The 15379-nt window shown below is 41.0% G+C and overlaps 1 protein-coding gene across 9 annotated transcripts in view; it reads left to right on the forward strand.

Annotated features, from left to right (window-relative positions):
* Positions 1-14740, forward strand: part of STK31 (serine/threonine kinase 31) — a 33794-nt gene extending 19054 nt beyond the window's left edge. For all 9 annotated transcript variants that reach the window (XM_080974612.1, XM_080974616.1, XM_080974615.1 and 6 more), the window contains 12 exons: positions 338-454; positions 2472-2591; positions 2930-3061; positions 4693-4794; positions 6170-6250; positions 7878-8003; positions 8935-9060; positions 9284-9370; positions 10514-10663; positions 11554-11679; positions 12718-12786; positions 13779-14740. In XM_080974612.1, coding sequence (XP_080830738.1) covers positions 338-454; positions 2472-2591; positions 2930-3061; positions 4693-4794; positions 6170-6250; positions 7878-8003; positions 8935-9060; positions 9284-9370; positions 10514-10663; positions 11554-11679; positions 12718-12786; positions 13779-14027 — 1485 coding nt within the window. In that variant the 3' untranslated portion in view covers positions 14028-14740. The remainder of the gene's footprint in view (positions 1-337; positions 455-2471; positions 2592-2929; positions 3062-4692; positions 4795-6169; positions 6251-7877; positions 8004-8934; positions 9061-9283; positions 9371-10513; positions 10664-11553; positions 11680-12717; positions 12787-13778) is intronic.
* The last annotated feature ends 639 nt before the right edge of the window (positions 14741-15379 follow it).

The raw sequence follows: 15379 nt of genomic DNA on the forward strand, positions 1-15379 counted from the left end.
TCAGGACAATTTACAACAAAATCACCAAATATAATATCGTTCATGCACCTTCTACAATCTCATGTTCTTTAGCACTAAGCAGCAGTAGAAAGTATGTGTTCCTGTGCAACAGGACGGCACATACATTATTAAAATTCACAAATGAAAGTGCTGTTGACTCGAAGTTTTTAGTAAAGAAGCAGGAAACGTATGACTGCCTAAAGCTTTAAAGGGACAGCATCTGACACACCTCTATAGGGAGGGCGTTCCACATTTTGGGGTCCATTATTTACTTTGCCAACACTGTTAATATTTGTATAGATAACTCCTTTTTTCTCTTAACTATTTACCTTCCAAGTTCTTTGACATGACGTCAGGCATACTTTTGAAATTTGAGGATGTAGGTGACAACATGGATGAAGTTCTCAAGAATGCCGAGTTGAACATTTCTCAAGAATTGAGCATTTTTCTAACTGTAAGTTAGCTTTCTTCTGTTACAGCACTTTTGTAGTGGCTTCATGTCTTTTGGATAAAAGCCATGTCTGAAATTTCCAGTGGAATGTTAGAAGCAGGATTTCCTGCAACAAAATTCCTCAGTCCTAGTCAAATACTGAAAGACCATAGTCACAAATCTACCAGTTAATTTAACATGGTGGCCTGTAAGCTAAAATCTCACTTTGAGAAGGGGTGGGAGTTGCGAGTTGCCATCTTTCCTGTGTTTAGTTAACTAGTTTGTCCCTGAATTGAAGCCAGCAGCTTTCTTCTCCCCTTCAGCTTGGGGCCTAAATGGATGGGGGTGGAATTGAATTTGATAGTCACTAACTTCTCCAGGCCCATTTTCTCCCTTGTCCCTTGTCTCCCTTGCAGCTAAAGAAGTAGCAAGGTCTTTTTCTCCATCTACCCCGAGACCATCATGAGGGTTTGAATAATTTGCTTCAGTGTATGAATGCACCTTGCCATGCTCATCTTCTGAGCCTGGCAGGTGAGGCTGTGACTAACCCCCATTGTGGGGATGTAATGAGGCAGTGATTTCCGCCCTGCCTGGGGTAATCACAGTCATTGCCATTGGGGGCGTGAAGCGGTGACCCACGCTCCCCCCAGCGGTGATCCCAGGGTTCCCCGTTAAAGGGGTTGTTTGAGGGGAGGCATTGGCCAATAGGTTGTCATTGCTCTCCCCTGCGACTACGGCGAAATGCGGGGTGGACTCTCTGCTTGAACAGACGTTCTCCAGAGCCAGCCCAATCCCCACTCATTCTGGATAACCCTGATGTTCCCCAGCTCCCCGGCCGGGGACTGGGAGGGATAAACGCCCAATGCCTAAGCCAAGATATACCCTACATCTGAAGTCTTAATAAAGCTGTGGCCAATTTTAATCCCATAACATAGTGTCTTGAGTCATTATTCCACCTGGGGGTCACCTGGGGTTGGGGAGACTCCGCCTGTCCACGCAATCATTGCCATTTCTGTTCGGCTGCAGTTCAGCTTCCACTGAAATGTATATTGTGTGTCTTGCAAATGTATATTGTTTGTCTATGGCCAAAACTAAACTGTTTAATTATATAACCAATTTCGACACATTTCAGTAGAGAGGGGAAGTGTAAGAACCAATGCAGAAAGTAACAATAATTTACATGTTTGCAGACTAAGAAAATAATTATAGTGAGTGCTGTGACATTCTCAGACATCCCTACCCCAGAGTAAGCTGCATAGTGCCCCATTATCTCCAGGAGCCAAGTGCCTTGATCCAGCTAGGGAAGACCACTTAATGCAAGTAGGCCTCCATGCTGTTGTTGCTTGCTGGATCAGCAATTGCAGAAATTAATTGGATTCACATCCTAATACACATCAGAGCTCAGTTGCCTTCTATTTGAATAGTGTTGCTTTATATGGAATGTGCATTTGAAAAGCTGCTTAGCTTTGCTCAGCCTTATTTCTTCCTTCTCTGAAAATATTTTTCATGGCTCCATACATAATTTCAAATCAAAAGATGGTTAGACTTAAAAGCGACTTTTGAGGGGCAGCAGAACATAACATACCCAAAGACGGTAGTAAAATACACAAACGCTGAATGTTTTTGATGTGTACTCTACACTTGGTTTTTAATACATTGTTAACTGTTCCAGGTAGAAGAAGCCAAGATAAAAAGCAGCAAACCTCTGATTTACAGTTCAGCTAATGGTTCAATTTGCAGTTCAACTTGTGGTCCTTTTACTGCAGTCTGTTGCAAAACAGGAGCCCAGAATTATTCCTGATTGAATCATTTGACAAACTCACCACACCAGAGCTGCTGAACATTGGGGTGGAGGTTGTGTCCCATGGAAATGTCAAACTACATTAATTTAAACTGCTTGGTAGCCTCTATTTATTTTACAAATAAAAACTGATAAGCCTTCCCATTAAGAATAGCCTTCATGCCTTATAGGTGTTGAAATCCTCAACTTTCATCTAGCTGCAGGTATGTTATCTGTATGTTTGTGTCTGTTTCCATTTAGGAGCTAGATGAAGCAGATAAAAAAATAATCTTGAATGTGTACAGTGAAGTTATGCAGAAGATCAACCAAGAAAGCAATCTCTTAAGCATTATATATCACAAGTATCTGGACAGCATCGAGGTCAGTTTGTCATACTTGGTTATTTTTTTGTATTCTCAGAATTAAAGCAGACCATGTCTTGAAACTTTAGGAAAGCTTTTTGGTGATACCATTTTGTCAATGAATTGCCCTTCAGCCACTTCAAAAGAAAAATTGGCTTGTAATTATAAAATGACCCATTAATAGATTCCTCTAAACTAGATATTGTTTTATCGCTGCCAAAGACTCTGTTGCTATTTAAGACATAAAGATGAGTCTAATGTGTGCAAATAGCAATCTTCCTTGAAACTAATTTGAGCAATGAAAACGCTGTTCTTTCACTTCCATGTTTTCTTTGTGTTTTTTGTTTTACACATTAGTTCAAAAAGCAGATAGTGGAGTGGCTGGAGACAAGTCCCAACGTTGACGTTTTGCTACAGATTAAGAAGAGAGTGAAAAAGCTGAAGGCTCAGCTGAGGTGGAAGCTGGTTGAAAAAAACAACTTGGAAGAAGTATGGAAATAAGTGCTGTTTTTAAAAGGCTTTTCTGAAAGATAGAACTAGCGGACGAGGGAGAGCATTCTGCCCCTACCGTCTGTTGGGGAAAAAAATGGATTGAGTATGTGGGAAAAGCTGATACTATCTGGCATTTGAGAAATCTCATTTTTTAACAAAGATGTAATTTATTCACGTAAAACTTAAGGCAAATAAAATCCGAAGGAAAAGTAGATTAAAACTATGTAGATCAGACAGTGTTTCTCTCATTGCTGAGTGGGTGGGATGTCAGCGGTGAGCTTGTGCAATAATGGGCCTATAAAACAATGGGATATCAGCTTTTCCTTCTGTGTGTGTGCGCGCATGCGCACTATACTGATTCCACACTATCCTAGCATGTGCTCTCCTCAGGATATCAATGGCTGCTAGTGATGATGGAGCACATACTGCTTCCATGACCAGAGGCACTATGCCTTTCAGTGTTTGGAAGGCTGCCTGCATCCCTTCCGAGCTTCTTGGGTGTTATGATCTGCAGAGGGCACCCTCTTGGGAGTTTTCAGGAATGGCTTCCTGGGTGAGGGGTTTCTCTATGGCAGTACCTGCATTGTGGAGCTCTCCACCCACAGAACTGTCTCCAGATTCTTTATTGTACAGCTTTTGCTGTAGGCTGAAGATGCAAGTCTTTACCCTGGCCTTTGACAGTTAAGGTGTTTTGTTTGTGGGAGGGACCCACCTCTTTCACAGGGTTTATAAATTGGTTTAGTCCTTTTTAAATCTAGTGGTAAATCTAGAGAGTCCAGCGGAAGGGAAGCAGTTCCTCACATTTAAGAAATGCAAGCTCGGAACAACAAAAGCACATTTAACAGTTTTCCATTCTCTAATGAGTTCACGTTGAAAAGTAGTCTTGGTCTCATCTCAGTTGCAGCAGTATAGGCATCTAAGGCCTCTTTCTGGTGCCATCTAAGGCCTCTTTCTGGTCCCCATATACTATACTGAGTATACTATAACAAGAAGTTGACACTATTCATCTTCTTCCGTCCTGTCCTTATGTGTGTGGTGTTGTGTTGCATGTTGTATGTGTGTTGGGCACTGGCACAGAAGTTGCAGCTTACTTTGTTAGAGATAAGTAGCCTTTCAATTAAACAACATCAGTAAAACAAACCCAGGACAAGCTTTTGGGATGTTTTATATCAGGGTGGCCAACTCATTCTGAGAAGTCAGATTCTCCCTCCCCAGCTTTCAGTAGCTTGGCTCCCAAGCTGAACTCAGTGAACTGTTTCTTTCCTGACCCACTGAAGAAGTGGCTGATAGTTTTGTGAATTAGCCCAGGCATATGAAAACATTTATTAATCCTCGTGAATAAGTTGTTATTTCTGAGAAGAAGACATTGGTGACAGTTCGGCCATAGAATTGAGTCCCGGTGCCCTTTCCAACTGTGGCATTTTAATTTTGTCTCCACACCACTTTCAAGGAGTAAGAAAGGGTATTAACCTAACAGATGGAAAGCAGGAAAGTATGTCCGGTAAATCTGGTGGCTCAGGCCTAGAATGTGTTAACTGAAAACCAGTAGTTATGTGTTATAAGATGGTTACCTGATACAATAATACCTTAATCGTCTGAGGTGATGATTTTACATTTCTGCCTTTTAGTCTGATGATGACAGCGAGCCCAAAATGGCAAAAATAAAAGAAGAAATAACTGGACTAAGAAATAATGTATTTGAGGAAATATACAAGGAACAAGAAGAATACGTAAGTGTTCAATTGCATAAGCACCATTGAAACAAGTAATTACATTGAATAAACTTTTGATTTTTCAGAATGAATTGCATACATTCTTACTGAGTAGGATGAAGAGGACGAGCATTTCTGAATCTAGTGAAGGCATGCTTATGCACGCAACTTGTAAGTTTAAAAAGCTATCACGAGTGGAGAAATGGTTATAAACTTCTCTTATCAAAAACCAAGGGCATGTCCCTTTTATGGCTTACTCTGGCTTCAGTGCGTTCTCATCCCTGTTCTTTGAATCCATGTACACATGACGTTACCTACAATCCACAGGTTATCTTGTAGTTTCTACTGAAATGCTGTGTTTTGATGTGGTTTTCCCTGGGTCAGCTTTACTCCCTCGTGACTATGCAGTGCATGGCAAATCCCAAGTGTATACAGTTGTACCTTGGCAGTCGAACGGAATCCGTTGACTTCCAAAATGTTTGGAAACCAAAGTGCGGCTTCTGGTTGGCTTCAGGAAGCTCCTGCAGCTAATTGGAAGCTGTGCCGGACGTTTGGGTTCTAAAGAATGTTTGCAAACCGGAACACTCACTTCCGGGTTTGCGGTGTTTGGGAGCCAAAACATTTGAGTACCAAGGCGTTCGGAATCCAAGGAACAACACTACTGTGGAAAGGTTTGCTGGGGGAGATGTGTTGTGCAGGAGAAACAAAAACTGAACTATCTCCAGGAGGCAGCTGAGGAGGATAAGGGGTGTAGAGTGCTGCAAAGAGGCAAAGAACCAAGGAGTGCAAAGATCATCTCAACAATTCACAGCCCAGAATGCACAAGCACCGCCGCCATGCCTCTCATACTGCCCCCCCCCCCCGTGTATCAGTTGCACAAGTTGCCGCTCACCAGGGGGGAAAAATGGATTGCTGGCTTTTAAAAAAGGTGGCTGGAGGCAGGGTAGAGGGGTGGTGAAAACTATGTGTAAAATGCAGAGCTAGAAATGCCAACAAGTCAACTCTGGTGTGTTCCCTTGGACTTTTAGTCTCTTACTCGGGAGTAAATCCCATGGCTGCAAATGACAAGCACAGGAAGATGATTTGGGGGGGGGGCACAGACGTGGGTTAACACCTTCAGTAGGAGTGAGTGGAGGGCCTTTACTTTATGTTAAATGGAGTAGCTGTGTCTTCTGTATCATAAAGTGTATGACTTCTGCATTGGGGAATGAGTATAAATCCAGCAGTACCATGTGAAGAGGAATCTAATTACGTACTGATGCTTATCTGTGAATCACTTCTTCATTTGCAAATTTGCTACTTGCATGCCACAGGTTAATCTAGTTCTGAACCTATCACTGTGTTCTGTTTTCATGCTGAGATGGGTATTGCAAAAATTTATTTCTTAATTTAGGAGAAGCTCAATCACTTGGTACAGAAATGGTTCCCTGAGCTACCGCTTCTTCATCCTGAAGCAGGAATTCTACAATATATGGTAAGAAATATATTGGTAAGAAAGATGTTTTGTTTCGGCATTTCTGGAGAGAACGTTCTGAAAAAACTCCTAGTGGATATCGGTAAGGAATTACCAGCTCGGTGCCTGTGGGTGCCTGGTTGTTGGCATTCGTGTATTGTTCTGGATTGGTGGGAAGGGAGAAGCTTTTCTGAATGTAGGGCAGGTACTCAAGTATTCTCTGTGTGTGAGAGAGGAGGAATGTAGGGATGTGTGGTCTCTGAAAAAGAGGGAGAGATGTAGTTGAGGGATAGAAATGGAGAGGTGGATGTGTTGCTGTTTATATGTGAAGCATATGAGACATCTGAACACAAAAGAGAGTGCAGCGTGGTCCACCTTTTTTTTTTTTTTTTTTTTTTGCTACTGGGAAATGCCTCCTGCTATTGACTGTAACAGCATCGTTTGGGTGTGTGCAGGGAATAACTATTATGCGATCTCTGCAATCATGACCAGTAGGACATAGCTTACTTGCCATGCTAAATATTGGGGGTGAAGGCCAAGAGAGGAAACAGCTATGGTTTTACACCCCTTCAATCTACGTTAGGTCATGTCCCTCATGGCAGCCATTTTGTTATAAATTTGAGGCACAGAATGTGCCTGTTGGTTCAGAAAAGGTTGTTGACGCCTGTTCTAGGTTATGATTGTTAAGTTCTGCATTATTTTTATATATTAGCCATCTGCCAGGCCTGCCATTCCTTGTGACCAGGCCGTTCTCAGGGTGCTTCTTATCCTTTATCCATTAGCTCTTCTCAAAAAATTTCCTGATGCTGTTCATGGTGACCTTGTTTTGCTGGCAGTAAAGCCAATAACGTGATTTCCTGTTAGACCAAAAAGGTAAAATGGCAGGTCTTGTTTATCCTGTTTTAAGATCACAGCAGCTTCTGGATGGAAGAGAAACGGTACCATTGTGCTAAGATCTTCACATCTTGTTTTTAAAAAATAACAAAATTGGGGGGGGGGATACTTAGACATGCTGTCAACTTGGCAGAGAAACGTACCAGCCCAAAATAGGAAGTGGTTTCTGCACATTCATGGGAGCCTTAGTTTGCAAATGAAAAGACAAACAGCCCCAGCCCACAACCCCCCCCCCCGCCGCTGCCCCTGCTGCATGACAAGAACCTAGGCTCAGTGGTTTCAAGACCAGTGGAATTATGGTGTTAGTTGACAGGAAAGAAAAGGAGGGCATTGGCCTGTTTTGACCAAGAACAGCTTATAGTATACGGTGGATACCCACTTAGTGTACCCAACAGGATTGAGGGGAGTGCCAAAAACTCACTTCTATGTGGAGAAATCCCTTTTCTCCTCTACCGAAACCTTCCCTCTTGCTTCAAACCTGAGCCCTTTATAGCACAACAAGGAAAGTTTCAGGAGGGTTGGGAAATAAAGAGATATGGCTACCTTTCCCCCTAAACAATGCTGCAAGATTCCTGCTCCAACCTGCTGGTTGTGGAGCCTTGTGCAGGAGTGCTCCGGTTACAGCCCGAGGATACAGGTCCCTCACCTTGTTTATTACTTATAGATAATGTGACTCTATTCTGTGATCTACACATATTTATATTTTGTGCAGTGTTGGGATTTATAAGGTGATTGGCAAATCCTGTTTGTTCAGAACTCAGGAGGACTTCTGACAGTCAGTTTGGAGCGTGATCTTCTAGATGCTGAACCAATGAGAGAACTGAGCACAAAACGTCCTCTGGTTTGCTCAGAAGTTCAAGGGCAGAAGGTTCTCTTAAAGGTATACTTTCAAGTTCACTTTTTAAAAAGCTATTAATAAGAGGCAAGTCATTGGCTAAACTGGAAAGCTTTCAGGTTTTGAGATATCATTATTAAACATCTGGGTGCTTGTTGGTCTTCTGCTAAGCCGAAAAAACACATTTCAGGTCTCTAGAATGTGATTTTGTGCCTGAGCACTTGGGGATTTTTGGAGCCTTGATCTTTGAGTTTGAAGAAATCAGCCTTTTAAGTCTAGTTTATGGAGAGTTAGGCTTAGTTACAACCAACCTATTAGACAGCTCATTTTCATACAGCCTAGGAACTTTTGGGGATTGGGGAGGAAAGTCTCAGTCCTTAGTTGCATATACAGAAGCTGTTCATATAGTTGTTATAGTTAGAGCAAGTCCTTCTGGACAGATAGAAATCCTTTCCAGTCCTATTATTTTAACTGGTTCCTAGGTTTGCCCGGCACCATCACTGTGAAATGGGATGAACATAACACTAATCTCAGTTGGTATTTGTCTTGGATTTGAATGGATTTTATGTATGTGCCATTATTGTTTTAAACTGTTTGTATATTTATACTTGTTTTTATATATGCAATGGTTTCTGTGTTTATTTAATATACATTAAACTTTCTTTCATATATGTTATATTGTAATTTGCTTCATGATGTCTCTTGGGAAGTGATTCACAAATAAAAGAACTAAGTAAAATAAATCACAAAGCAGAATACAATAGATGCTACAAGGAAATTGCAGCCATCTTGATATTTTATAGCCCCACAGCTTTTAATGTTCACAAAGTAAGAAGTAGGTATATGCATTGCATCTCAAATGCGGTGTACAAGTTGTTCGTACACTTTTTAGGGTCTTTTTAAAATGAGAAAAATATCATTATTTCAAAGTATACCTATCCAATTCATAGCCAACTTTTTTTTTTAACCACCTTAGGGATATGCTGTGGATATGAATACTGAAGCCGAAGTGATAGAAAGAGCAGCAAAGTATCACAGACTCTGGAGAGAACTGAAGGAAGAATCTGGTTTGATGCAGCTGATGTTTCTATTTTTATGCAAGGCAAGTTATAAACTGTCAATGCAGTTATTTTTTTAAAAAATAAATGATAAATCTTTTAACCTAATACTTTTAATCAGTAAGCCTTTCTATGATGAATAAAGGTACATATATACTTTGAGATTTGTTTATTTATTTATTGCAGTATGTGTTAAGCAATTGTAGAAATGTTGCAGTAATTTGATATATGATATACACATACATACTACTTTTTGTGTCCATTAAGTCTGATCCTCTGGCATACCTGATGGTCCCATATTATGCTGAAGCAAGCCTGGGCATATTGCAGACTACCGCACCTTTAAATCCAGAAGTAAGTAATGTGATCGGGTGGGAGTAGGGTGGAGAGAGAGAGAGAAAACCCCCCTATTCATTAAGATGCTGATTAACTCAATTCTTACTGTAAACTGTTCCATTATGGTATGCAGTGAATCCAGCTTTTCAAAAATAGGGCATTTAGTGCTTCATTTTTGCTTCAGTGCTGTTTGTCCTCCCACCCCGGTTTCTTTCAAAAAACAACATACTTATTTGGCCATATTTTAATATACTGTATATTAACTGATGGACACGGGTGGCGCTGTGGTCTAAACCACTGAGCCTAGGGCTTGCTGATCAGAAGGTCAGCGGTGTGAATCCCCGCGACGGGGTGAGCTCTCGTTGCTCGGTCCCAGCTCCTGCCAACCTAGCAGTTCGAAAGCACATCAAAGTGCAAGTAGATAAATAGGTACCGCTCCGGGGGGAAGGTAAACGGCGTTTCTGTGCGCTGCTCTGGTTTGCCAGAAGCGCCTTAGTCATGCTGGCCACATGACCCAGAAGCTGTATGCTGGCTCCCTTGGCCAGTAAAGCGAGATGAGTGCCGCAACCCCAGAGTCGTCCGTGACTGGACCTAACGATCAGGGGTCCCCTTTACCTTTTATATTAAGTGACAGTCTGATTCCGGTTGCAGTACAGTTTACTACAGGAGACTCTGGTTAAAATGTTACCTCTTCTCTATAATTTGTTAATGAGTTCTACAGTGATAACAAACAAATTGGTATCGGAAAAAATGAAATGAATTGCTATAGTCCTGGTACAACAAAGAAGATTTATAATACAAATGTAACACCAAGGATCCAAATGCAAAATATAAGCATAAAACCCTTTGCATTTTGTCCAAAAGGTCCCATTCAGTGGTCACTAATGCCCCCATGTACCTATGCTTCATTTTTGTTGTTGTGGGCTTTGCTGCATGCTCTCTGATGTTTTTCAGACTATTCTGAATTTAGCAGTTGCTTAAAACAATTGTAGGCAACACATTTTTCCTCAATCTGGAGTAACTCATTTATTGAAGATTAATCCTGATTTACAGCCACATTGCAAGGAGTTTCATAAGTGGGTTTGTACCTACTTCCAATGGAGTTTGTATTTGAAAGACTAATGGGACTCTTGAGGTTCATCTCTTATGATTTTTAACTAGGAAACTTTGAAGGTCATGAAAGGAGTAGCTTGTGGTCTGCATACGCTACACAAAGCTGGTATAATCCACGGATCCTTGCATAAAAACAACGTATTTGCTGTAAACCGAGAGCAAGGAATTGTTGGAGACTTTGACTTCACCAAATCAGTGGTAAAGAAGCTATCCTTTAAATATAAACAAATGAACTTCTTCCTTGCTGCTAATTAACGCAGTTCCTCTGCTTTTGAGCACATGCGAAATTTAGTGGTTTTCCAATGGGATTTTCTTTGGGTGGGGGGCAATTCTTAAAACAATGTAAACAAAAAATGAAGTGTAAATATGTGGGGGTGGGGGTGGTGGTGGAGGCAATTGACTCTGACCTGTCCTCTAGAATGCTGCTACCAGAATATCCCTCTCTTCTTGCATTCCTAGAAGAGTTAAATGTGCAGCTTCTATAACACACTTGTCTGGTGACGTGAGCTGGCCTGAGGAAGATGCACAGGCGTTTCTCATAAAATATTACACAGCAGTTTGCAGACTAAAAACAAAAACATCAGTGATAGCTGGTCGGGATAGAAACTCAAGTTCGAAAGGCCTGTCTGAGTAATACAGTTTTTAGAAGGTGTCTAAAAACAAGCAGCGATGACTCCTGCTGAACCCACATTGGCAAGGAGTTCCACAGGGTTAGGGCCAACCACACACTCATTAAAGTGCCAGTAGCCCTCCACTTAGCAGAGCTTTGGCTCTCTCTGGTAGGGAATGGAGGAAAGAGGTGCTAAACGCATACCATGTTAAACACAGAACACGACTAGAGGGTATGCATTATACATACACATACCCTTTCTCCTGGTGTCAGAGAGAGTTAGTGGCATATGTGTGTTCAGTGCCCAAAGTGCCAGTGCACTGAGAATGGAAAGGTGGCTATGCAATAGATGCATTGCTTCCTCTCTCAATTCAGGAGGTAGGATGATTTTCAGAGCTGTTGCCTAGGCTAGCATAGATCATCTGTTTTATAGGCAATGTTCAACTGTAATTCCAAGCTGTGGGGTTTTAATTTTTAGAGTCAGCGTGCTTCAATGAACTCTGTGCTCCTGAATGGCTTGAACTTAATTTCTCCTGAAGTAAGGCAGGGACAACCACCTTCTCCCGCTTCAGATATGTATGCTTTTGGTTGCCTCCTTTACTGGGTATGTAGCTCTTCATTTATAAATGCAAAGGCTTCGTAATGTAATGCAGGCTGAATTATTGTGTTCCCTAAAGTTGCAAGCGAAGCTGTGAGCGGAATTGCCATAACTGCTCAAGTGTGAAAGTAGATCTACATTTATTAGTCTTTGTTTTGTCCCTTCGATCATCTACAGATTTTAGCTAGGGGCTCTCGTTTTCCCCCATTTTGCTTTCTTAAAGAGGTTGTCAGATTGTTCTCTGAATTTGGGAATGGATATGAATATGAAGTGCAATCAGCTTTACGCATGCAACAGAATGAAATGGTAGAGTAGGCTGTGCATCTTCAGACTGTAGGCGATGAATATTCCATCTTTGAATGCTGCCCCTTATCAAGGCCCCATCTACACTAAACATTTAAAGCAGTATTATATACCATTTTAATCAGTCATGGCATCCACGTTTGAGTTCACCCTTAGTATATAGGGATTCACTAAGAAATCTAGACTTTATGTGAAATATAATTGATGTTGCAGGTTACATATTTTACTTATTTGAGACAATAGTCAAATGTACAGTGGACCCTCCGGATATGAGCTTAATTCATTCCAGGGGTCCGTACATAACCCGAAACATCCGCATCTAGAGGTGCCGCTTCTGTGCATGTGCGTAGCGTGATAGAGCGCTTTTGCGCATGCGCGCGGCACACTTCTGTGCATGCATGCATGGCGAAACCCGGGAGTGTACACTTCCGGTTTTGCCGCATTCGCAACCCAAAAGTTACATTATCTGAAGGTAATGTAAACCGAGGGTCCACTGTATATCTGGTTTTGTGCAACGATTATTTTTGGCAAGGAAGCATAAATTTTAGGTCAGCAGAATAAATGTAGCACAAAGAGCTGTAATTGGGGGGGGGCGGTGTAAATATACAGTGAACTGTGCTTTGCTTACCTTTTTTGTCCCTCTTTAAACTGGAAGTGACTGTCAGAATAGAATGGGATAACATAAATTGGTTTTCTAGAATTGATGTTTGAGCTAATTTTGTCATCTTTTAAAATTTATAGCTGGTTCTTGGAAAACAGGAGTTTAAAATAAAGAGAGATGGAACTCCTGAAGTGGATGGCCACTATATGGTATGTTTGTTTTCTTACCTACACGAACTATTTCAAGTAATAGTGCAGAACTGCCTAAATCACTTCGTTTAGTTAATACTAAATGATGCATCTTTAAATATTTAAAACATCTGGGTGCAAGATCAAAGTGCAACAATTGTTGGTGTAAAGAAGAAGGAATGTGGTCCCTGATCGTCAGGAAAATGGAAACGTATCATTTGGAAAGTATTATGAATGGTAGGCAAGTGTAATTAATGGTAAAGTAAGGCTAGGTAATCTGAATATCAGACGTGCCTGTACACTGACTCGGGGAAGATGAAATTGATGCCTGTGCAAACAGGAATGTTTTTATTTTTCCTCTGAAAGTGAATAGTGAGGACTCAACTCACTAAGGGAGGGCATTCCACAAATAGGTGACCACCACTGAGAAGGCCCCGTCATGGGTCACTGTCAACTGGGCAACCCTCAGTGTAAATATAGTAGTAATCTCTGCTGCTGTCTTGAAGGTGCCAAGGATTGCTAAGCACTTCGCTTTCTAACAGTACATATGGGTGATAGTTCCATAAGTGTGTCTGCTAGCAGTGATCATGCCCATCCTCCTGGCATAAACCCAGGTTGCAGGCAAGAAGCTACCCATCTCTTCCTTGGTGGAGAAAGAAAGGGGACAGGTAACTTCTCTCTTCCAATCCAGGCTCATGGAAGAAAGGGGTGGTTGCTTCTGCGTCTTGGGTGCCTTACAAAGTGTTGATTTTGCTGATTTTGCTACTTTTTCCTGAATTCTGGGATTCTTATGTTAATGCTCTTTCCCCTGGACCACAGTTTTATGTACTGTTTCTGGGTATATTCTATTTGATATTTTTATTACTGTAAACCACCTGGAGTTGTGTTTTTTTTTTTTAAAAGGCAGAATATAAGTATTTCTAAAATAAATATGAATTATCTGCACACATCACAGGACTTGGGCGGGTTGGTGACCTCAAATAATAATACTTTTTTCTTTCTTTCTTTTTAAGGACACTCAAGTTAAATCTCTGCTCACGAAACTCCTCTGCTTTAACAATCGAATGACCTCAGAGGAGGTGCTGAATGACGACTGTTTCCTGTTGCATGAAGTGATCCCTGTTTCAGTGGAAAGTGAGCCAACTGAACCTGGAAATGGAGAGGCAACAACAGAAAATGAAGTTGTTCTGCCTGCCATCAAAAATTATGTGACAAAACCTTTTCCAGATAATATGGAGACAAACAGTGATGCCTGTGTTTAAAATGCAAAGCCAAACTAGATTAGTATAATTTGGGTCCAAGAGGTAGAGTTTTCTCGACTTGTAACTTTAAACGGCAGAACAAGAAGATCTTGAAAATTTATATGTATTTGTTTCCTTCTTTAGTGCATATATTTCTTTTAACAAATTTGATATGCATCTAGGATAGTTGCTAACCAGGCCCGAATTTCAGTTTTGCAAACGCCTAATTTTCCCATCACATACCTTTCCCACTTGCCTTCCAGGGTTACAGGTATTCCTTTCCTCAATACAAGAAACTTCCCAAGTTGTTTTAGGGAACTGTTTGCTTAAGTCTCTGAGCAGAAGGGGCTGCTTTTCAGGGAGAAGGTAGAGCTTGGCTCCAGTGATCTGGCACATTATCCCCATTAAAGAACTTGCTGGCATTAGCAGTCCTGAAAGAGTGGAGTCTACCACTTGGTTAGTCAACCTAAAATTAGGTTCTTTAAAACAAGCATTGAAAAGAGCTGTCACAGAAGATAAATACATCAAAACCTATAAATAATATATTGTGCCATATTCATTGATGAGCAGTGATTGCTGGATTTGTTGTTTGTTCACATTTTTACAAGGATGTTGGTGAAATACTTGTGTATAGAACATTCAGTTTATTTCCTTATATTTCTCCACCCCCTGATCTGTTTTGGGAAAGAGCATTTTTGAGAAATGAGACTTCTTTGAATAAACTTTTGAAGCGAGCCTGCGGTTTACACTTTTGGTGTTCTTGTTAAATCTCTTACAAACTTTTAAGAGGCTGGATATGAAAGTACTTGACTTCTCTCCCCCCCCCCCTTTTTCTTTTTTCAGTGTTGTATCACAGTTTCGCATCGGACCACTAGGTGGTGCTCTTTACTTGGTCCTTTGGGGCAGGATAGCTGCCAGAAACAAGTGTGTGGTGCATACAGTAGGGAACAGCTCGTGACTGGGTCAGGCTGGTCATATAAAAATGTGCATGCATATATATATATAGCACGATGCAGCTTTAAAGAATGTACAATGCAGCTTTTTAATATTGGGAAGAGAAGCCATTTCTAAACATTTGTAAAGCTAATAAAAATGGGACTGGCAAAATGCTTATGGGACCATTTCCCCCCCAAAGAAATTTGTCTTTTGATCAGTGTATATAAATAACAGGCAGCTTCATTAAAAGGCAAATCACATAAAAACACTACTAAAATGTAAAGCTACTTCATTCCAGTTGATAAAAAATTGTGGAATATGGATGAAGTCCATTAATCATACTTGGAGTAGACTTCAGTGGGTTCACTCAGACTAAGTTGGATGTTTAGAGTTAAGAAGGTGTCAGATATACTATGCAACACTAAGAAAACCAACCT

The sequence above is a fragment of the Podarcis pityusensis genome (genome assembly GCF_964106645.2).
Source record: "Podarcis pityusensis genome assembly, chromosome: 12".
Classification (NCBI taxonomy): Eukaryota; Metazoa; Chordata; class Lepidosauria; order Squamata; family Lacertidae; genus Podarcis; species Podarcis pityusensis.